Raw genomic sequence first — 22,567 nt, 5'->3', positions numbered from 1 at the left:
CTTTTCAACAAACAGGAGCTACTGTCGACCAAAAACACGCCCTATTCTTCATTCGGTATGCCAACATTGCTTTCAGTCACCTGAGGAAGACATTATTTGAAGACCAGGACTTCAAACCTGCATCATGTTAATGGTCTATAAACCAGCCGAGATGCCTGCCTTTCTGTACTGCAGGTGTCTCAAAGTCCTAGAGGTACCAACAGCACTACCTCTGCGGGATCTTTCAAATCCATTGATTGGAAAGATATATTAATGTCTGGCCTGCATCACCAAAAACGAAACATTGACCATGCTCAGTCAGCTCTATTAGATTGATCATATTGTTCTAAGCTCTTGCCCAAGCACGCTACTTAGAACTTCAATATGGCAAGTGAGCTTCAGGAGGGCAAAGGAAATATTCCAAGCACACCCTCAAAGCCTCCTTGAAAAGTGCAAAATTCCCTTCAACACTTGGGAACCTTGCCCAAGACTGCCCGAAGTGGAGAGAAAGCATTTGGAAAGGATCTATACATTAAGACTCATTGCTCGTGGTAAGCTGAACTTAAAGGTCAACAGAGACACTATCGCATGGCAACTCAATCCTCCAATCACCTAACTACTGTTTACACATCTGTTAGAGACTGTGGGTCATGCATTGGACTCTTCTAAGATTTCATTTCTAGTGTAGAAACAAGTCATTCTTTATTGCAAGGTATTGTCTAGATGAGAAAACAAATTGTACTTAACCAGCTTGTGCTTGATTTGATTTATTCTTGTCACATGTCCTGAGATACAGTGAAAATATTGGAATGCATGCTAACCATACAAATCATACCTTGTTGAAATACATCAGGGTAAAAGAACAGAATGCAGAAAATGTTACAACTAAAGAGGTGGAGAGAAAGATCAATACTAATACGCTAGAGATCAGTTCATAAGTCTGAAAATAGTAGGGAAGAAACAAACTGCTTACTGTTAGACATGATTCCAGGACTGCACAACTCTTTCCATGCAATCCTGAGAGTGTAATAATAGCTGCTCCAACTTATCATAATCAAATAAGCTCATAAAATGGCTCATTTACGCTTGCTGGAAGTGAAATACATTCATTGGCAAGAGCCCTTCTCTACAAAAAAAAATGCTCAATGTTTGTGCCTTGCTTGAATTACTCAGTGGCTTGGGCGCATGTGGTTTTCTACTGTTTTCTCTTTGACTGAGGTGCTCCCAATCAGGGTCAACTTGTCTATCAATCAGTACCGCTTTTCTCCTGGAATACAAATTCAGATTACAGAGGAACCTTGATTATCCAAACGACACAAGTGGGGATTATTTTGTTCGGATAATCGAAAGCCGGATAATCAAGGTTCCTCTGTATTTGAAATTTGGCATCCATGCATTTAGAGTCATAGAGATGTACAGCACAGGAACAAACCCTTCCATCCAACTCATCCATGTCAATCAGATATCTTAATTTAATCCAGTTCCATTTGCCGGCATTTGGCCCTCTAAACCCTTCCGATTCATATATCTATCTTGATGCCTTTTGAATGCTGCAAATGTACCCAGCCTTCAGCACTTCCTCTGGCAGTTCAAGCCATACATGCATCACCCTCTAGGTGAAGAAAGTCTCCCCTTACGTCCCTTAAATCTTTCCCCTCTTACCTTAAACCTATGACCTCCAGTTTTGGACTCCCCTACTCTTGATAATGGACCTTGACTACACACCCTAACCATGCCCCTTGTGATTCTCTTAGGGAGAGCGTCCAACTCTCCAGGGAGGATAGTCCCAGCCTATTCGGCCTCTCCTCATAGCTCAAACCCTCCAATCCTAGCAACATCCTTGTAAATCTGTTTTGAACCTTTTCAAGTTTTAACATCTTTCCCTTGACAGGGAGACTAGAACTGAACAAGTATTCCAAAAGTGGCCTAACCAATGTCCTGAACAGCTGCAAGGTGACCTCCTAACTCTTATGCTCAATGTACTGACCAATAAAGGCTAGCTTATCAAACACCTTCTTCACTATAGTCTACCTGTGACTTTACTTTCAAGGAACTATGAACTTGCGCCCCAAATGTTTCTTTGGTCAGATGAAAGGAAGATAAAATGTTGCAGCAACAAGTCTTTCTTACTAAAGATATTCAAGTTTTGTATCGACAAGTGACTAACATTTTTTTTAAATTAAGAGAACCTTTACAACAGTGACTGATGAATAAAGAACTTGTTTCCACAAAACAGATTAGATGGATACATGAAGCAGGATGAGAAGTCAGTGGTTGAAGTTTCATGTGAAGTACAACAATGACTGTGGATCACCTTTATCAAATAAATTATTTTGTGCTATAGATCATGTTCTTAAACTGCTGCAGATCCCAAAGCATTCAGGCTATCCAGGGTGCCCACAAAATTATTGATCAGGTTTGACCGTACCAGATAAGTGACCATTCACTCTGCTCCTGCCTTCTGGTTCATGCCATACCCACCTCTGCTTTATACTCAGTATATATCCATGCTTTATATTCAAAAATCAGCTTTTTGAAGATGTCAGATCATGTGTCACAACAAACTGTCACAGCAAAGTCTTTGATTGATCACACATGAATTCAAGTGTTATGAACTCTACTGGATTACTATTGTGGATACAGGTTTGCTCACTGAGCTAGAAGGTTCATTTTCAGATGTTTCGTCACCATACTAGGTAACCAGTGAGCCTCCGGATGAAGCACTGGTGGCATGGCCCGCTTTTTATTTATGTGTTTAGGCTTCCTTGGGTTGGTGACATCATTTCCTGTTCTTTTTCTCAGGCGGTGGTAAATGGGATCCAAGTCAATCTGTTTGTTGATAGAGTTCCAGTGAGAATGCCACGCTTCAAGGAATTCTCGTGCGTGTCTCTGTTTGGCTTGTCCTAGGATGGACGTGTTGTCCCAGTTGAAGTGGTGTCCTTCCTCATCTGTATGTAAGGATACTAGTGACAGTGGATCATGTCTTTTTGCGGCTAATTGATATTCATGTATCCTGGTGACTAGTTTTCTGCCTGTTTGTCACAGTTCTTGCAAGGTATTTTGTAAATGACATTAGTTTTGCTTGCTGTCTGTATAGGGTCTTTCAAGTTCATTAGCTGCTGTTTTAGCGTGTTGGCGGGTTTGTGGGCTATCATGATGCCATGAGGTCTGAGTAGTCTGGCAGCCATTTCTGAGATGCCCTTGACATAGGGGAGAGTGGCTAGGGTTTCTAGACATGTATTGTCTGCTTGTTGGGGTTTGCTGCTGAGAAATTGGCAGACTGCGTTCATTGGGTACCTGTTCTTTTTGAGCACACTGTACTGCTGATTTTCCTCTGCTCTTCGTCGTTCCTCTGTGCTGCAGTGTGTGGTGGCTCATTGAAATAATGTTCTAATGCAGCTTTGTTTGTGGGTGTTTGGATGATTTGCTTCTGTAGTTCAGTATTTAGTGAGTAAGTGTTGTCTTCCTGGAGATGCTGGTTTGAAGTTCCCATTGGCTGTTCGCTGTACTGCAACATCGAGGAATGGCAGTTTGTTGTTGTTTTCCTCCTCTTTAGTAAATTTTATGCCAGTAAGGGTATTATATGGTCTTGATGGTTTCCTCTAATTTGTTTTGTTTAGTGACGACAAAAGTTGTGTCCACGTAGCGGACCCAAAGTTTGGATTGAATAGTTGGCAGCACTGTCTGTTTGAGTCTCTGCATTACTGCCTCTGCTAAGAGCCACACAGTGGTTAGCACTGCTGCCTCACAGCGCCAGAGACCTGGGTTCAATTCCCGCCTCAGGCAAATGTCTATGTGGAGTTTGCACATTCGCCCTGTGTCTGCATGGGTTTCCTCTGGGTGCTCCGGTTTCCTCCTACAGTCCAAAGACATACAGGTTAGGTGAACTGGCCATGCTAAATTGCCTGTAGTATTAGGTGAACGGGTAAATGTAGGGGAATGGGTCTGGATGGGTTGTTCTTCGGAGGGTCGGTGTGGACTTATTGGGCCGAAGGGCCTGTTTCCACACTGTAAGTAATCTAATCTAATCTAATCAAATCAGAGATCCCATGGGTGTTCCGTTGGCTTGTCTGTAGGTTTTGTTGTTGAAGGTGAAGTGGGTGCTCAGGCATAGGTCTACTAACTTGACAACATTGTCCTTGCTGATGAAGTTGGTGATGTTTGGTGTATGTGTCTTTGGTTCTTCTAATAATATAGTCAATGATTCCTTGGCCAGGTTGACATTATGGAGTGAATAGGGCTGTTACATCAAAGGAGACCATTATCTCATCCTCTTCTATATTGGTGTCTTTGATGGTCTTCAGGAATTCTTGGGTGGAGTGGATGAAGTGGCACGAGTCTTTTACTAAGTGTTTTAGTCTTTGGTGTAGCTCCTTGGCTCATCTGTACATTGGTGTTCCAGGTAGCAAAAATATGGGTCTGAGGGGGGGATCTCTGGTTTGTGAACTTTTGGTAATCAGTAGAAACTTGGTATGTTGGATCTGTCTGGTTTCATTTTTTGGAAGTTGGTCTTATTTATTTCTCCAAATTTCTGAAGTTGAGTAGGGCTGTGATTTGGTTCTCTAGTTGTGGGGTAGGGTCTATTGCCACTTGTTGGTATCTATAAGTAGTATGTTCACTTTCTCAATGTAGTCTCTTCAATTTAATTTGACTGTCAAGCGTCCTTTGTCTGCAGGTAGGATAACAATGGTTTTATCTGTTTTTAGTTTTTCTAGTGCCTTCTTGTGTATTGAGTGTGGTTCCTTCCTTTTACCTGCTTAATGTTGGTGCTACTGTCCGTCTGATGTTTGCTGGGTTTCCTCTGTGAGTTGGTTACGTATCAGTGTTGGTTCTAATGCTGCTAAGGAATCTTTCTTGTCCACATCCTGGAAGTTGAAATTTAATTATCTTACTAAGACAGCTTTTTCAATGTCTGTTAAGGGTCAGTCAGATAAGTTTTTATCTATGCTCCTGTGATGTCAGTGCTGTTATTTTTTGTAAGTTTGTCTAGTTTTCTTTCCACAGGTCGAATTTTTTCATTTTCTGGTGTTTGTCACTATCTAATGTCTATGGCTTGTTGTACTGTTTCTGTACATTCATGGTCTGTAAACGTAACAAACACTACATTGGACAAACAAGCAGAAAACTAGCCACCAGGATACATGAACATCAACTAGCCACAAAAAGACATGATCCACTCTCTACTAGTATCCTTAAATACAGGTAAGGAAGAACACCACTTCAACTGGGACAACACATCCATCCTAGAACAAGCCAAACAGAGACACACACGAGAATTCCTAGACGCATGGCATTCCAACTGGAACACTATCAACAAACGCATTGACTTGTATCATATTTACCACCCCTAAGAAACAGAACAGGAAATTACATTACCATAGGAAATGATGTCACCAATCCAAAGAAACCTAAACACTTAAATAGAAAGCAGGTCATGCCACCAGTGCTTCATCCGGAGGCTCACTGATGATGTTACCTAATATGGTGATGAAACGGCTGAAAAAGAACATGACAAACCTGCATCCAGAACCTCAACCTGAGCTACAAATCTTCTCAAAACTCAGACTACTTTTATATCGTATGGATATGTAGTGAAATTTGTATTTTAATTACATGCCTTCACAACTGATAGTCAAAATTGTCAAGAGACAAACCCTTATGAGAGACAGCAAAGTTAATTGTTGTTTCTAAATTGTATAATATTTAGCTTTGTTACTGCACAAGGTACTTTAAACGTGAGTTCGGGGTGGGGGGTGGAGTGGAGGGAAAGGGAAAGGGAAAGTAACAGGGAGTATGGAGCCAAGTAGAAAGATAAGCAGCAGCTTAACGTATGCAGCGTTTAAGTTTAAAGCAGACTAGGAATGAAGCAAAAATGAAGGATGTTGGAAATCATGAGGATAAGAAAATTAGCATTAAGGCGCTTTACCTGAATGCTTGTAGTATTCATAAAGTAGATGAATTAACAGGACAAATCATCATGAATTATTATGACGTGGTAGGCATCACACAGCTGTGGCTGCAGGGGGTTCAGGACTGGCAGTTAAACATCTAAGGATTTACAACTTTTTGAAAAGACAGGGAGGTGGGCAGAAGGGGCAGGGTTGCCTTGTTAGTTAACAATGAAATTAAATCTATGATAATAAGTATGTGCAAATTAAGTATGTGCATGTTATGAGCATAGTTACAAATAAATAGACACAGCTGTCAGTCAATCAACACTACAGCCAGATTTACAATACTGTATGCATTAACTCAAAGATTTGTTTAGTGCAGAAATATTTTAACATGAATAAGCCCACAGTTATATTCCAAAGATTTTGAGGTTCCATGAATTGAAAATAACGCACCTGAACATAGACCAGATCTTAGCAACCATGCTACAATTACAGAAAACAAGTACAATTGACTAAATCATGGTAGACAGGAAAGAATGTAAATGACTAGCTTTTGGAAAACAAATTCTGTATGTTCTCAAATTCAACGAAGTCTCTAGTAGTGAAATTTAGAAAATGAAAATGTTGGAGACACACTGAGGTTTTTTATTTATTCATATGATATAGGCACAGTTGGATATGGCAGCATTTATTGCCCATGCCTCATTGTCTAGAGGACAATTAAAATACAACACATTGCTGTACGTCTGGAGTCACTTTCAGGCCTGACCAGGTAGAGACAGCAAATTTCCTTCCCTCAAAGTAATTATGAGCCAGATGGGTTTTTAACAACATTTTACAGTTGTTACATGGTCACCATTAGGCCAGCTTTATAGTCCAGATTTTATTAAATTGGAGGCAAATGTCACCATCCCTCATGGTGGGATTTGAACTCATGGCTTCACAGCATTAGCTTGGGGATGTGAATGTCAAGCCACAGTACGATTACTCCATTTCCTCCCAATCGACAGTCTATAGGTCACATACAACCCACCACCATATTTTGTGTGGCCCACTATTTGCTTTAATGCACAGTTTACTCATAAATTTTGCAAAGAGCTGCTCCTCTAATCTGAGGTCTTGTGTTCCCTTTTGTGCTGCTGTAGGCTTGCTCATATGCCTATCAGCAGTGAATGCAGGAGGGAATCAATCGTGACTGGAGGGCCAACTAGCAGTCTAATGACTGAAGTCATAGCAGTGGGTCTACAGGGCAACTCTGGGAACTGGAGGCCTTTTGCTTTCATTTCAGATTTTTAACAACTGCAGTATTTGACAGGTAGAAAGAGGGCTCTCAGTCTAATCATTGGTGTCCCTGGGCACCACCCTGAAGTAGCTGGTCAGGGATAGTTTGAGGAGGAGGAGTTCTGCCAGCCTGCCTACTCTTCTTGTAGAGGAGGAGTTCTCAGCCATCAACTGGCGGATCTGACTGAAGGTCAGTTTCTTGTCGGGGCATCATGGAAGGCCATAGCAACTAGGGACAAGTCTTTAAAACTGGCACTGGGCAAGTCAGGGAGCAATCCTAGGTGAATGTGGAGAAGGCAGGTGGGAACTGCTTCTGATTAGCCTCCAGAAGTGGCTCTGACCTTGTATGCAAAGCATTAAGGAGCTGGGGCTGCAGTCCCATTGAGCCACTAGCAATGATTGGCAACTCCAAGGGACTCCCTCAGCCTGATGGTGCATGTTGAAGTTCTTACATAGACTGCCATCCCAGAGACATATGCCCCACAAAGTGCGAAGCAACGTCAGCATTTGTTCAATATAATTCCTTGATTAGTCCCAGTTAATAGCCCTTCCTGGTGATCATCAATTTACTGCATTTTGTTTTCTCTCTCTGGCTCTGCATCTTAACCAAACAAGGTAAAAATTGGCTTCATTAAGCAGCTTTGCTTCTTGGCTCTGTTTAATTGGCTCTTCTATTAATTACTCATTTAAATAACCAATTTAATTCTTTTGAATATTTTTGGATATAGTCAATTTTGATTCCTATCCTGCCACTGAGGACAACAAATATTGAAATGTGGTCTCCCTGTGAAAAGGTTAGCCTTTGCTGCTGTGGATAATCTGTATTTCTGTACATAAATTAGCAATGATATTTACAAACGGACTAAATCTTTCTCCCACATACCTTTGATTACTTTTTCTTTGTTGAATGGAGCTCATTTTTCATCTTAAAAACTATAAAATTACAAACTTAATTACAACCTGAATGATCCCAGTGCTCAAAAGACTGGACATTTCTTTAGCTGCGATTCAGCGGTAGTTTCAAGTACAATAGGTTATTACAATGGAAACTCGATTATCTGAACGTGGTGGGCGGGCACTATTTCGTTCGGATAATTGATTATTCAGAAAATTGATTAAATGCCTTTCTGGGGCTCGGAGTTTTAAAGTCTGCTCCCTATTCAGGAGATTGCAGCAGTGCACTGTGTGCGAGACCCTACCCCCAACACCGCCACCCTCTTGCCCCCCCACTCCCCCAGCACAAAGCGCGTAACCCCCTCCCCCAAAAACCCAGTCCAACCCCATCCCCCACTCCCAACCCCTCTCCCTGTCCCCAACCCCGACCAACACCAGCCCCCTGTCCCCCAAACCCTGTCCAACACCACCCCCCTGTACAAAGCGTGCAAGCCCCCGCCCCATGCCTGAGGCATCCGGACTGCACACCAACAAGAGTGCTGCTGCTGCATTTGTAGGATAAGTCTCCAAATAGCGCACAGACACACACACAAAGTTTTGTTCCTGTTTACCCTATACAGGACAATATTGGAGTGATTATTCATGGGAAGTGGTGGTGGTGGTGGTGGGGGGTGAGGTTACGGTACACCCCTCTGTAGAATTCCAGGGAAAGTGTAGGGAGAGAGGGCGGGCGGGAGGGCAGTCATTTGGAGACGGTGCCTGTTTAATCACTGTGAACATAAGACACAATCACTACTGGAAATACGTCTTTGATGTAATGTTTCTACCAGGACCTTGAGATCTCATTCGGGTAATTGGTATTTGGATAATCGCATTTCCTCTGTATTTAGTAACTAATTGTTGCTAAATGCCACATAGCTGATATTTCTCACGTAGTGAAGATCTTTTGTTTTTATTGGCGAAAATAGATCACTAAATCGATCATTATGTGAAATATTCTGTTTAAAAGGAAAGGTGATTGTGTCTGTATCTAGGGTATATGACTTTAAATAAAACTGCCTTCTCTCATCACTTCCCCCACCTTTAAAATAACTGTCTAATTTTATTTAAAGTCTGTTACCATCTATTAAGCAAGGTGAAATTATTATAATAGCTTCAACAGCCAAAACAATTGCCTCAAAAGTCAATATATCAATCAGTACAATCAAATGTGGTTTAGAAATGAACTTGTATCAAGATACATTTGAGAAAAATGGAAAATGCAATTTTGATAATATAACTAACATTAACAATCCTGTTAACAAAACTTATTATAAACAAAGTTTGTCCCTTTTGTTTGAAAAGGTTGTAATAAATGTTATCATAGGTCAGCATAATAAAAAACAAAAAGGCAAATAACATAGGTATTTTAGAATGCAAAGACTTACCGCCTTTGTGCCAGTATTTTGCACTGTCTTCATCATGACGATCATAGTTGTCCTGGTTTACTTTTAAAAGTGCTTTAGCTACCTGAAGCACTACATTATCAACAAAGTCTCGAGGCAAAGCAGCACAGTTTCTAATTTTCTCTACTTTCTCTCTGGGTTGGAATCCAGTCCCCCATTTGTTGGGCACAGGACAATCTGTATCAGCAGAACTATCTTGCATCATGTCATCTTCAACAACTGAACAATCTGTAACATGAGGAAATGGTGAAGCACAGTCTTTTATCTTACTAAATCCTGTATCATCGCCAGCACACAGAGTATAAGAACATCTCTCCCTAATATACTGAGTTCGTTCTTCATCCAGCCTTTTCTCACAAGACGAGGAATACGTCCTTTGGTTACCAATCAAGCAAACCTTTAGCAAAAATGGGGGAAAACAAAGAACATTAAGTCAGTCTGTCTTCTTTCTGCAGAATGACACAAAAAAGAAGTTTCAAATTAGTGAAAGCAAAAAGTGTGAAGAAAAGGGTATATTTTGAGAAATTGCTCAAAACACTCAGTCCGTCTGGCAGCATCTGTGGACAGAAAACAAAGTTAATGGTTTTAAGTCCAGTGACACTTGTTCAGAACTGATTATAGCTAGATATAATTGGTATATATGCTAGAGACATGGTGGCGGTGCTGCTGGGGGGAGATAAACTTTATCCAGTCCTTTGACTGCCTAACTGTTTTTCTCTCTCTATTTGGGCTCCATCTGCACCTATAGTTTACTGTCCCCCAACCCCACACCACATTTCTCCCCCCCTACCAGACCAACCCCTTTTCTAGCATAAATACCAACCTTTCCCAATCTACAATCAATTCTAAAGAATGGTCACTGGACCTGAAAAATTCTCTGCTTTCTCTCCACAGATGTTGCCAGACATTTTCTAGCATTATCTGATTTGCAACATCCACAGTTCTTTGGTTTTCTTTTTAAGGTAAAGATGCACAATGGTATACAATCTATTGTTTGCACCAGTTATCAGAAGTACTTTAAACATTTTAGGAAAACACATCTTAAGTTTTAGGTTTTGATCTGAAGTGTTTGGACATTTCTCATTTGAATATTTCAGTTAGCATTGCCATGTATTGCAATAAATTTCCTTCCTCTAAATTGATATTGGAGTTTCATACTAAATTTGTAAATAAAAGTTAAATTTGAAAATCTGCACTATATGAAAAGAAACAGATTGGGGAATAAGTATCTTATAAAAAGAAGAAATTACTAGCTTGCAGGCCAGCATTCTTTTGTTTGACAGCTTATAGCAAATAAATACAGGCAGTCCCTGGATTGTGAACAGGTTCAGTTGAGTACATTCACAAGTCAATTTGTATGCAAGTTTGAACACAATACAGGACAACATAAATACCCATTGCTAAGTACTGGGCAAAGTTCAAATGTTAGATCCTTAAAATGATACAGTGACCAATCCTAGCAGGTAAACCAGAAATTCAAACTCAAAAAGTCAAAAATCATCAACATATCTAATTAAACAAAATCTTAACTTTCCCTCTATTTTTTAGTTTAACATAGTGTTTCTGCTGAGACAGTTGATTTGGCGTAACTGCATCATAGAGTCATAGAGATGTACAGCATGGAAACAGATCCTTTGGTCCAACTGGTCCACGCTGAACTAGATATCCTAAACTAAGCTAGTCCCATTTGCCAGCACTTGAAACCCTAAACCCCTCCAAAACTCTCCTATTCATATACCCATCCAGATTCCTTTTAAATATTGCAATTGTACCAGCCTCTACCACCTCCTCTCCAGCTCATTCCGTACATGCACTACTCTCTGCATGAAAAGGTTTCCCCTTCTGTTCCTTTTAAATCTTTCCCTTCTCACCCTAAATCTATGTCCTCTAGTTCTGGACTTTCCCACTCCAGGGAAAATACCTTGTCTATTTACCCTATCCATGCCCCTCATGATGTTATAAATCACAAGGTCACCCCTCAGCCTCCAACACTCCAGGGAAAACAACCCCAGCCTACCCAACCTCTCCCTACAGCTCAAATCTCCCAACCCTGGCAATAACCTTGTAAACCTTTTGAGCCTTTTCAAGTTTCAAGGAGGGTGACCAAAAGTGTACACAGTATTCTAAAAGTGGCCTGACCAATGTCCTGTATGGCCACAACATGACCTCCCAACTTCTATACTTGATGTTCTGATGAATAAAGGCCTTCACTATCCTATCTACCTGTGACTCCACTTTCAAGGAACTATGAACCTGCACTCCAAGGTCTCTTGGTTCAGCAACATTCCCCAGGACCTTACCATTAAGTGTCAAAGTCCTGCCCTGATATGCCTTTTCAAAATGCAGCACTCCACATTTATCTAAATTAAACTCCATCTGCCACTCCTTGGCCCATTGTACTGAGGTAACTTCTTCGCTGTCCACTACATCTCCAATTTTGGTGTTATCTGCAAACTTAGTAACTATACCTCCGATGGTCACATCCAAATCATTTATATAAATAATGAAAAGCAGAGGACCCAGCACCAATCCTTGTGGCACACCATTGGTCATAGGCCTCCAGTCTGAAAGGCAACCATCCGCCACCCTCCCCTGTCTTCTGCCTTTGAGCCAATTCCATATCCAAATGGCTCGTTCTTCCTGTATTTCACGTAATCTAATCTTGCTAACCATATATAAAATCTACGACGAGCCTTTGTTTTATTGAAAACTAAAGTCTGCAAAATTTACAAACCAATGAATGCAACAGTCCCATTTAAATCTCAATTCCATTGTTGTTAAATCTTCATCTGAATAATTTCACTGAAAACTAAGCAATTCATTATTTTGAAAGTCTTAGTAGCAAAACAATGAGGAAAAACGGAAATAATCCATGAAGTTAATGGTATGATATTCTTCGATATATCTGTTCAACAAAGTATCAAGATTTTAGTCGAGAATTTTACTGCATTTGTAAAAACAATTATCTAGAGACAATTATAATGTTGTTATACTAGATTTCTACAGATACTCACTAAATTAGAGTATATTTAATTCATTCATGGTCATGTTGCTGAATCATTTTCAAAGCAGCAACGGTTTGAATTATTTCAACATCAATAATATAGTAGGACATTCTCAACACTATATCAGAATCCACACAGCAAGCCAATTACATATTCCTGCAACTTTTTGTTGTTTTAATTCTTTAAATTTAGTTTCAGCTTACTTAAAATTTTAAAAAGTAAGTCTCATTTGGCAATTTTTGAAGAAATAATTTAAAAAGTACCCTCACCATATATATGTTAGGAAAATATTCCACGCAAAAACAAAAATACTACAGAAAGAAAAACACCTCACACTAACCCGTTTTGTGGATGGAATTCGAAGGCAGTCCTCCTCTACTTTAAAACCACAAGCAGAACCCACTTCTATAATGAAATCCAGATACGCTCTGTATTGTGTGCTTTTGGTCTGTTTTCGACAGTACTTTCCATAGAAATCAAAAAAACAACAAGGCAGGACAAAGTAGCGGCATGAATAGGATGACCTGCGACATAAAATTAAATTCCTGAAACTTTCAGCACTACAAACATTCTGTAATCACATCCTATATCTAACCAATTAAATTAAAGACAACCAAAATTGAAGAATTACACAGCAGAGACAGACAGAGAGACAAAAAAGCTGAAAATGATGAGCTGGGCAGAAAAAATGTTTTGAACAATATCGTAAATTTCAAATAAACATTTTTAAAAAATATTTCAACCATGAAGCAATTTTAAGTGTGCACTTAATAAATACAAGCTCTCATTAATACATGAGAAGGAAAGACAGCACTGTGAGAAAATCTGTGTATTGTTACATTGAATTAATTACCATTTTAAGAAAATATACAAATTACCTTGCTGCAACGACAGGAATCCATGGTGTTAGTTCATCTGAATGGTTGCCAATTATCCAATCCACATCAGGGAAAAGGAAGTCATCACTTGGAGTAATGGCACATTCCTAGTAAAACACCAACAGTTTACCACTACAGCCTTCGTTATGAAGCATAGATCATCTACGACTGTGAAAGTTTAACACTCTTTTGGAAATATTGAAGTTCTGCCTATCAAAAGGATGCTAATTTTCCAGGATTAGTCATTCACAATTTTTAAGGCTGCCAGCCTTTGTTGTAAACCTGTTTGCAATGGGTTGAGGTAGTTTAGCTACAGCAGGCCTCTGGCATATAGTGGGTTTGGAAAAACACCTTGAAATTGTCTTTTAGAAAGCAGAACAATTGGATAATTAATTATGCTTATACAAATTGCAGAGCTTTGTTGACCCTGGAAAATGTAAATAATCCTGTGCCATCAATGGCAGTGTTATTGAAGAGATATAAGTCAACTGTGTGTGTTTGACTTTGCTTTAGCATCGGAGAGCTAAAATTTGAATACACATATGGCAGGACTGCCATATTAGATATACTTAGTGTCTTGTGTTACTTCTAGGAAATTCTGGGAACAGTAGGAGAAAGTGGAAAGCTGACACAGTAACTCCTGAAGAACTGTATGTGAAGCCTTTCTGCACTCAAGTGAACAAGCAACTGGAATGGAAAATATAGGATAGAGCTGAATAATTTCTGATATTTTTACTCTTTCTAATTAGGTATTCCACTTTTGTTCCTAAGATTTATATTCTCAAGTCAGTTCCCCTCTTATACAGTACACAAACTGGATTCCCCCTGAGTGAAGCAGTCATTTTTACCTGGAGTGATAAATAAACACCTTTGGTTTCACACCAGTCTGGCTCATTCTTAATCGTCCACCTTCTGAAGTATATCAAAACAACAACCAAAGTTTTGCAATGAACACTAGCCTTGCGAGCAATGGTAAAGACTCATTTTCTGAGAACTATAACGTTTAATCTAGTTCTTTCTAACTGTGACAAGAAACTTTTTAAAAATAAACTTACAAATTTACAGCTGAAAGTAAAGGGAAGTTAATAAAAATGGAACACTTTCAGGAACAATGAATCAGCTTCAAGAAATCTATGGTAAAGCACTGTAGTAGGTTGAAGCTTCCTCCAATCTGTCTCAAGGTACTGTATCAGACAATTTGACAATTTTGCACAAAGAATTTCAATTTTAATGCATATTTTTAGTGGTAATTAAAACTTAAAGGCAAACCAAACTGATTTTATAAAATGGCCCTTGCAAGCAAGATAGAAAGTGTATTGTATGACAGGAAGAAATTTGAAGTACAAAAAAAAATCAAACAAAAAAAATCTACATTTAAGGCTTGAGATTCCAAAAATGATCAAAGGACAAAATAAATGCTCTGTACCTGAATGTACATAGCATTTTGATGAAAACAAATGAACTTATGAAGCAAGCAAAAATAAGTAATTACAATCTGATAGCTATTATAGAGGCACAGCAACAGGTGGCAGATTGGGACTTGAATATTGAAAGATGGAGGTGCTTAAAGGATAGGAAGCTAGGAAATAGTGGTGGGTCATTTAATTAAACAACTAACCTAATTTCAGGAAACCAGGATGTAGAAAGCATTTAAGTAGAGCTCAGAAATGTTTAAGGGAGGAAGTCACTTGTGAGAGCTGTGTACAGGCCTCCACAGGGTTTAGTGAAATATAAAAGAATAAATAACAGGCATTTGTCAAAAAAGTACAGTGGTATTCAGCAAGATTTTCACCTACATGTGGACTGGACAATTAGAGGTACAAATGTAGCCTAAGTGCTTTTGGGATAGTTTCTGCGAACAGCATATTTCAAACTAACCATGAAGTAGGCTACGCTAGTCCTAGTATTGCGCAGGAAATAGAATTATTTAATGACCTTGTAAGCACAGGCAGCCTTGATAACAGCAATCATATGAGTGAATTTCACTTTCAGTTTGAGGGATAGAAAAGTGGGTCCAGGAAAGTAGTTTCAATTTAAATAAGAAGTAATTACCAGAGGGATAAAAGCAGATGGCTTGAAAATGAAAAGGCAAATTAAGTGATTGATACGGCAGAAAATATTTCAGCACTGTTTCAGAATACACAGACCCCTCGGAATCCTAGTAGCACACAAACCCACCAACACTCTCAAATAAAAACTAACAAACTTAAAAGACCCAGTACATCCCATGGACAAAACCAACGTCATCTACAAAATTCCATGCAAGGACTGCCACAAACACTACATAGGACAAACAGGAAGAAAGTTGATCACCAGGATACATGAACACCAGCTAGCCACAAAAGGACACGACCCTCTCTCCCTCGTTGCCCTACACACGGATGAAAAAAACCACCATTGCGACTAGGACAACACATCTATCCTGGGACAGGCTAAGCAAAGACATGCCAGAGAATTCCTAGAGGCCTGGTACTCCAACCACAACGCCATAAACAAACACATAGACCTAGATGCCATCTATCAACCCCTCAGAAAACGAACAGGAAATGACATCACCACAAACCCCAGGAACTCCATCCAGGAGAAAGATATAAATAGAAAGCAGGAGGCAACAGCTTTGCTTCACTTGGAGGACGCCACTGATGCTGTTACCTAGCCAGGTAACGAAACGTCTGGATATCAAAACTACAGCTCAGCGAGCAAACCTACACCCTAAATCTCAACCTGAGCTACAAACCTTCAAAAACTTTGCAAAAGTACTTAACTGATATTTTGCCTTGATCTTCAATATAAAAAATACAAATAAAATTTCAGAAATTTACAAACCAGGAAGTAGAAAGGAAGGAAAAACTCAAAATTACAATGACTAGGGAAGTGGCATTCTTGGAGCTGTGGGTTGACAAGTCAAAAGTTCCTGAATAAAATCATCCTAGAGTCATAAAATAAATGGAACAGTTGATGTGCCAGTATAATTTTTTCAAAATTCTCTTGATTTGCAGAAGATATATTTGATACTTTACATTTTAACGATCACTCCTTTATTCAAAAAAGAAAGGAAAACTGAAACCAGAAAAGTACAGGACAGTTAGCTTATATTAAAGGGCACTTCGATAAAGGTAGAGATAATCAGCAAAATCAAAATTGTTCTGTGAAAGGGAAAACATGGTAACCACTGAGTTTTTTTTAAAAAGGGAAGTAACAGGCGTATGTAAAACAGAACAAGCAGCCGCCTATTTGGCTCCTCCAGCCTACGGTGTCAGTTAATAAAATTATGACTATCTACTCAAGTTTAGAATTCCACATTCTCATCTACTTTGGATTACCCTCAATTTCCATGCCATCAAGAATTTATCTTAAAAATATTCAATAACCTGCCTCCACCATCTGATGAGATTGGGAGTTCCAAGTTACACAAATGATACAATGTACTCCATGTGCCACTTTGCTACCCGTCCTCCTAACTTGTCCAAATCCTTCTGCAGCCCCCGCGCCTCCTTGGTACTACCCAAATGCTCTAATGCTATCTTTGTATCATCTGCAAACTTAGCCAGAGTGCCTTCAGTTCCTTCATCTAATATATGAAGTGAAAAGTTATGGTCCCAACACAGAGCCTTGCGGAACACTACTTGTCACTGGCTGCCATCCTGAGAAGGAACTTTTCATCCTCAGTCTCTGGTTTCTGCCAGACAGCCAAGCTTTTGTTCATGTTAGCACCTTGTTTCTAACACCATGGACCCCTATTTCACTCAGTAGCCTCCTGTGAGGCACCTTGTCAAGGGCCATTTTGAAGTCCAGATAGACAACATCCACTGGCTCTCCTTGGTCTAACCTGCTCTTTACTTCCTCAAAGAATTCTCGCAGATTTATCAGGCATGACCTCCCTTGATGAACCTGTGCTGACTTTGCCCTATTTTACCACACACTTCCAAATATTCTGAAATCTCACCTTTCAGAATGGATTCTAGGATCTTGCCCATGACCAAGGTTAGGCTAATCTGTCTGTAATTTTCCATCTTTTGCCTTACTCCCTTTTAAAATACGGGTGTCATGTTAGCGATTTTTCAGTCCTCTGGGAAACTCGCTGATTCTAGCAATTCTTGAAAGATCAACATTAACGCCTGCACTATCTCCCTTAGAAATTTTGTGTATTGTCCATCTGGTTCAGGTTTATCTACCTTCAGGCCATTCAGTTTTTCTAGCACGTTCTCCTTGGTGATGGCCATCATACTCAGCTCTACCCCCTTACTCTCTTGAATTTTTGGGATATTACTCATGTCTTCCACTGTGAAGCTGACACAAAGTAAAAGTAATTATTCAGTCAATTCAATTCATTCAATGTGATATTAAGAAATGGTTGAAGACACTAGATACTGCAAAGGCAATGAGCTTTGACAATATTCCGCAAACAGGACTGAAGATTTGTACTCTAGAATTTACCACACCCCAGACAAGTTTTTCAGTACAGTTACAACACTGGCATCTTTCCAACATTGTGAAAATTAGCTCAGATATGTTCTGTACACAAAAAGCAGGACAAATCCAACCTGGCCAATTTCTGCCTCATCAGTTCACTCTCAACCATCAGTTCAAAAGTAATAGTAGGTGTCATCAAGTGCTATCAAGCAGCACTTGCTCAACAATAATCTGCTCTCTGACATCCAGTTTGGGTTCTGCCAGGGCCACTCAGCTCCTGATTTAACTTTAATCGATAGGAATCAAGGGGAAAACTCGTCAATACTTCATTCCCAGTGTCAGACTGGTTGTTTATTGCTGAGACACAAAATGTCCAATGTGAGCACATCTTTATGGTTGTTTGTGGAAATGACTGGGTGCATGTCTATGGGACTTTGAACTGCATATCACTGTATGCACAAGTGCACTCGTGAAAGAGAGATAGCAAAAATGACTGTGTTCATGTGGGCATTGGAGTCCTGCTTCTCAGTAACTAAATGATATTAACATTGTGTTTCTGCACATGCACTATTTTTGATCTATCTAGCAATGCCCATAAATGAAAACTTTGTTTATATTATTACAGTACAAAGTAGTTTAGCTTTGCAGTTAATGTGCAAATAGAATTCAAAAAGCATACAGTACTATGCATCTTTTTCTTACCTCGAGACATGTCTGTGGACCATACATATCCCAAATTTTCCGTTTCCTCACATCTATACCTCTACCAGGGTGCTGAAAGGTTATGACAATTTGAAACATGCAACATTTATTTACTAAACAAATTTTTTCAAAAGAAACCTTGCAATTTAGACAGTTAGATTAGATTACTTACAGTGTGGAAACAGGCCCTTCGGCCCAACAAGTCCACACCGCCCCGCCGAAGCGTAACCCACCCATACCCCTACCCCTACATCTACATCTACCCCTTACCTAACACTACGGGCAATTTAGCATGGCCAATTCACCTGACCTGCACATCTTTGGACTGTGGGAGGAAACCGGAGCACCCGGAGGAAACCCACGCAGACACGGGGAGAACGTGCAAACTCCACACAGTCAGTCGCCTGAGGCGGGAATTGAACCCGGGTCTCAGGCGCTGTGAGACAGCAGTGCTAACCACTGTGCCACCGTGCCGCCCACAGCCACCGTGCCGCCCACGGCAATGTTAAGTGGCAATGGTTTATTATCATCACACAAGTTTTAAAAAATATATTTATCTCAAGATTTTTAAAAAATTTATGGGAATTTGGCAGTATATTTATTATGCTTTAAGAATATATCAATTCACCACAATATTTTGTATCAGAGACTGAATGACAAACTCAATTCAGGAAATTATGTTGTCTTTTCTCTGTGCAAAAAATTTAAGATATGAAACAGGCATTATCCATTACTGAGTCCCATAATTAGTTGCTCAATTCCCAACCTTACCAGGTCATGAAATCGTATATTCCTAGGCCTTTCCCACTGACTCATTTGAGTTACAAAAGCATATTGGATGACATTTGCTTGTATCTACATTGCCATTTCTTTTTAAAAAGAGCAATTACGAAGTTAGCATTTTATAATTTTCATTCAAACACACACATTTCTTAAAATATATCTAATATAAAGTTTTACTTAGAAAGCTGTCAGGTTAGATTTTGCTGACAGCAACAAATGCATTTGTCCATGGGCTCTCTGTATGGTTGTGCATGTCAAGTTGCATCCAAACAAGGCAACTAGCTATCCCAGAACCCTATATGAACCGAGCACGTACTTGAGTAACTCTATCAAGTAAACTGAAGAATCATGAATGAAGTAGCACAATATACCTCAGGAAGTACAACTGAGTAAAGTAAAATCCATACAACAGCAGGTACAAAAAGCAAAAAAAAAGTAAAGCATCAGATTAATAGTAAAAGTTAGGAAACACAAAAAAGTATACAGTTTTAATAATAACCTGATAACTATTAAAATCCACACCTATAAAAGTTGATTTTCAATTCCTAAGAGGCTAATTGACAGTAATCAAGACTTAACCCGTAAGATGCAGAGGCAGAAGATGTTCGTTTGGCACAATGAGTGTTCTGCCATTCAGATCATAACTGATATAATAATCCCCAACTCTACTTTCCTAACTTTACACCATAGCCCTTGATCCGCTTCTAGATTCTGTCTAACTTAGCTTTGAAAATATTCAATTACTCAGTTTCTACAGGCCTTGCACTAAAGATTCCCCAGATTCACTCCCTTCGGAGAAGAAATTCCTCTTCACCCCTGTTCTAACTGGGCAAATACTTATTTTGAGAATATGTCTACTATCGTGCCCACCTCTGCTGGCAACATGTTCCAGGTACCCACATCCTCTGCATAAAGAACTTTCCTTGCATATCTTGCTTAAAACTTTTCACTTCTCACGTTTAACTTGTGAACCCTAGCAACTGAGTCCCCTACTCTGGGAAAAAGCTTTTGCTATCTACCCTGTACATACCTCAGTCGGTCCTACCTCAACCTCAGTCTTTCTAATTCAAGTAATCCTAATCTATTCAACCTCTCTTCATAGCTAGCACCCTCCATACCAGACAACATCCTGGTGAACCTACTCTGCACCTTCTCCAACGCATTCAAATCCTTTTGGTAATTTGGCGACCAGACTGTATGCAGTATTCCAAATGTGGCCGAACCAAAGTCCTGCCAACTCTTGCACTCAATACCCCATCTGATGAAGGAAAGCATGCCGTAAGCATTCTTGATCACTATTGACCAGCGTTGCCACCTTCAGAGTAGAGTGGACCTGAACATCCAGATCTCTCTGTACATCAATTTTCTCCAGGGCTTTTCTACTTACCACAGTTTGCTCTTGAATTGGATCTTCCAAAGTGCATCACCTCGCATTTGACCGGACTGAACTCCAAGTGCCATTCCTCTGCTCAACTCTTCAATCTATCTATATGCTGCTGCATTCTCTGACAATCCCCTTCACTATCTGCTATTCCATCAATCTTAGTGTTAGCTGCAAACTCGCTAATCAGATCACCTATACCTTCCTCCAGATCATTTATGTATATCACAAACAACAGTGGTCCCAGCACTGATCCCTGTGGAATACCACTGGCCACAGTTCTCCATTTTGAGAAACTGATAGGCTGAAATAATGAAATCTGACTGTATAGATGAACCTCTTATGGATTTTCTAACACAAAAGCATGTCTTGATTGACCGGAAGTTACAAAGCTTAGTTAACAAGATGTCTCTTCTCAAGGTATCCAATTCTACCTTGATTTCCAATAGCCACAGTGGGACTATTCAGTAGAAGATGACATGTAACAACTGCATCATTGTTATTACAGACAACACTAAACTTCACTCAGTTCAAGTTTCACTTACTCCTTCATTGGTCAGGATATGAACCAGTAATCCATTCCCACATCCCAAATCTATAAAGGACTGTTTGGCGGTCAGGCCTTTTTCTAAACGCTCAGCTTCCCAAAGGACCTGCAACATGATTAGGAGAATCATTAAAATGGTTTCAAATGTTTGAAACCTATTCCTGCACTGTAAAAAAATGTATTTGCATAACTAAATTAAATAAGCATGCATAGGGTAAATATGGATATTTTTCCATTCCACAAGATCATTAGATATAGGAGCAGGATTAGGCCATTAGTCCACGGAGTCTGTTCTGCCATTTGACCACCGTCAATATGTTTCTCAGTGAAATTCTCCTACTTCCCCCCCCACACCCTTTGATCCCCTTACTAATCAAGAAACTCTGTTTTAAAGACATTCAATGACAGGACCTCCAAAGACTTGTATGACAAAGTCCCACAGGTTCACAAACCTCTAGCTGAAGAAAGTCCTCTCTATCTCAGTTCTACAGGATTGCCCCTTCACTCTGAGGCAATGCCTTTGGATCCTAGTTTCTCCCACTCGAGGAAGCTGCTTCTCCACTTCCACTCTATCCAGGCTTCTTAGTATTCTGTAAATATTAATGAAATCTTCCCTCATCCTTCTAAGCTCCAATTACAGACAAATTCCTCAACTGCTCCTAATATGACATCCCTGGGATCATTCTTGTTGACCTCCTCTGGACCTCCTCCAAGGCCAGCACATTTTCCCCTAGATACAAGCCCTAAAATTGCTCACACTATCCGAAATGCAGTCTGACCAGAAACTCAGCAGTACAACTCTGCTCTTGTATTCTATCTCTGGTGAATCAAATACAAACATTGCATTTGCATTCTAAACTCCCAAGTGAATATATACGTTATTCTTGACAGAATTCTGAACTAGGACTCCCAAGTCTCTTTGTGTTTCAGATTTTTGAAGCCATTCCCCATTTAGAAAATAATCTGCACCTTTATTCTCCCTGCTAAGTGCATAACCTCACACTTTCTCACATTGTATTCAACCTGCCACTTCTTTGTCCACTCTTCTACACTGTCCAAGTACTTTTGCAGTCTCCCTTCCTCCTCAACATTACATGCCCATCCACTTATCTTTGTGTTATCTGCAAATTTAGTGACAATATCCTCTGCTCTTTCATCCAGATTGTTAATGTACAAAGAGAATAGCTGTGTCTCAACACTGACTACTGCAGAACTACTCACTGGATGCCTTCCTGGAAAAAACCCTTTTACTTCTGTATCTGCCAATCAGCTAATCCTCTATATTGCTCCTAACACCTTTTGGCCTTCTCTTATTTAGACCATAAGACCATAAGACATAGGAGTGGAAGTAAGGCCATTCGGCCC

At 39.8% G+C, this 22,567-nt stretch overlaps 1 protein-coding gene across 4 annotated transcripts in view; it reads right to left on the bottom strand.

Annotated features, from left to right (window-relative positions):
- Positions 1-22,567, bottom strand: part of trmt44 (tRNA methyltransferase 44 homolog) — a 73,783-nt gene that overhangs the window by 24,035 nt on the left and 27,181 nt on the right. For 2 of the 4 annotated variants that reach the window (XM_072573710.1, XM_072573526.1), the window contains exons 5-9: positions 21,201-21,308; positions 18,492-18,563; positions 13,377-13,483; positions 12,839-13,022; positions 9,476-9,890 (exon numbers count right to left, since the gene is read on the bottom strand). In XM_072573710.1, coding sequence (XP_072429811.1) covers positions 9,476-9,890; positions 12,839-13,022; positions 13,377-13,483; positions 18,492-18,563; positions 21,201-21,308 — 886 coding nt within the window. Of the gene's footprint in view, positions 1-5,316; positions 8,088-9,475; positions 9,891-12,838; positions 13,023-13,376; positions 13,484-18,491; positions 18,564-21,200; positions 21,309-22,567 lie in introns of those variants that run through there. The other 2 variants (XM_072573797.1, XM_072573615.1) reach the window with 2 other exon arrangements.

This window comes from Chiloscyllium punctatum, chromosome 1 (genome assembly GCF_047496795.1).
Source record: "Chiloscyllium punctatum isolate Juve2018m chromosome 1, sChiPun1.3, whole genome shotgun sequence".
In the NCBI taxonomy this organism is placed as follows: Eukaryota; Metazoa; Chordata; class Chondrichthyes; order Orectolobiformes; family Hemiscylliidae; genus Chiloscyllium; species Chiloscyllium punctatum.
Note: the sequence above shows the minus strand (reverse complement) of the source record. Positions and strands in the feature narration are given on the sequence as shown.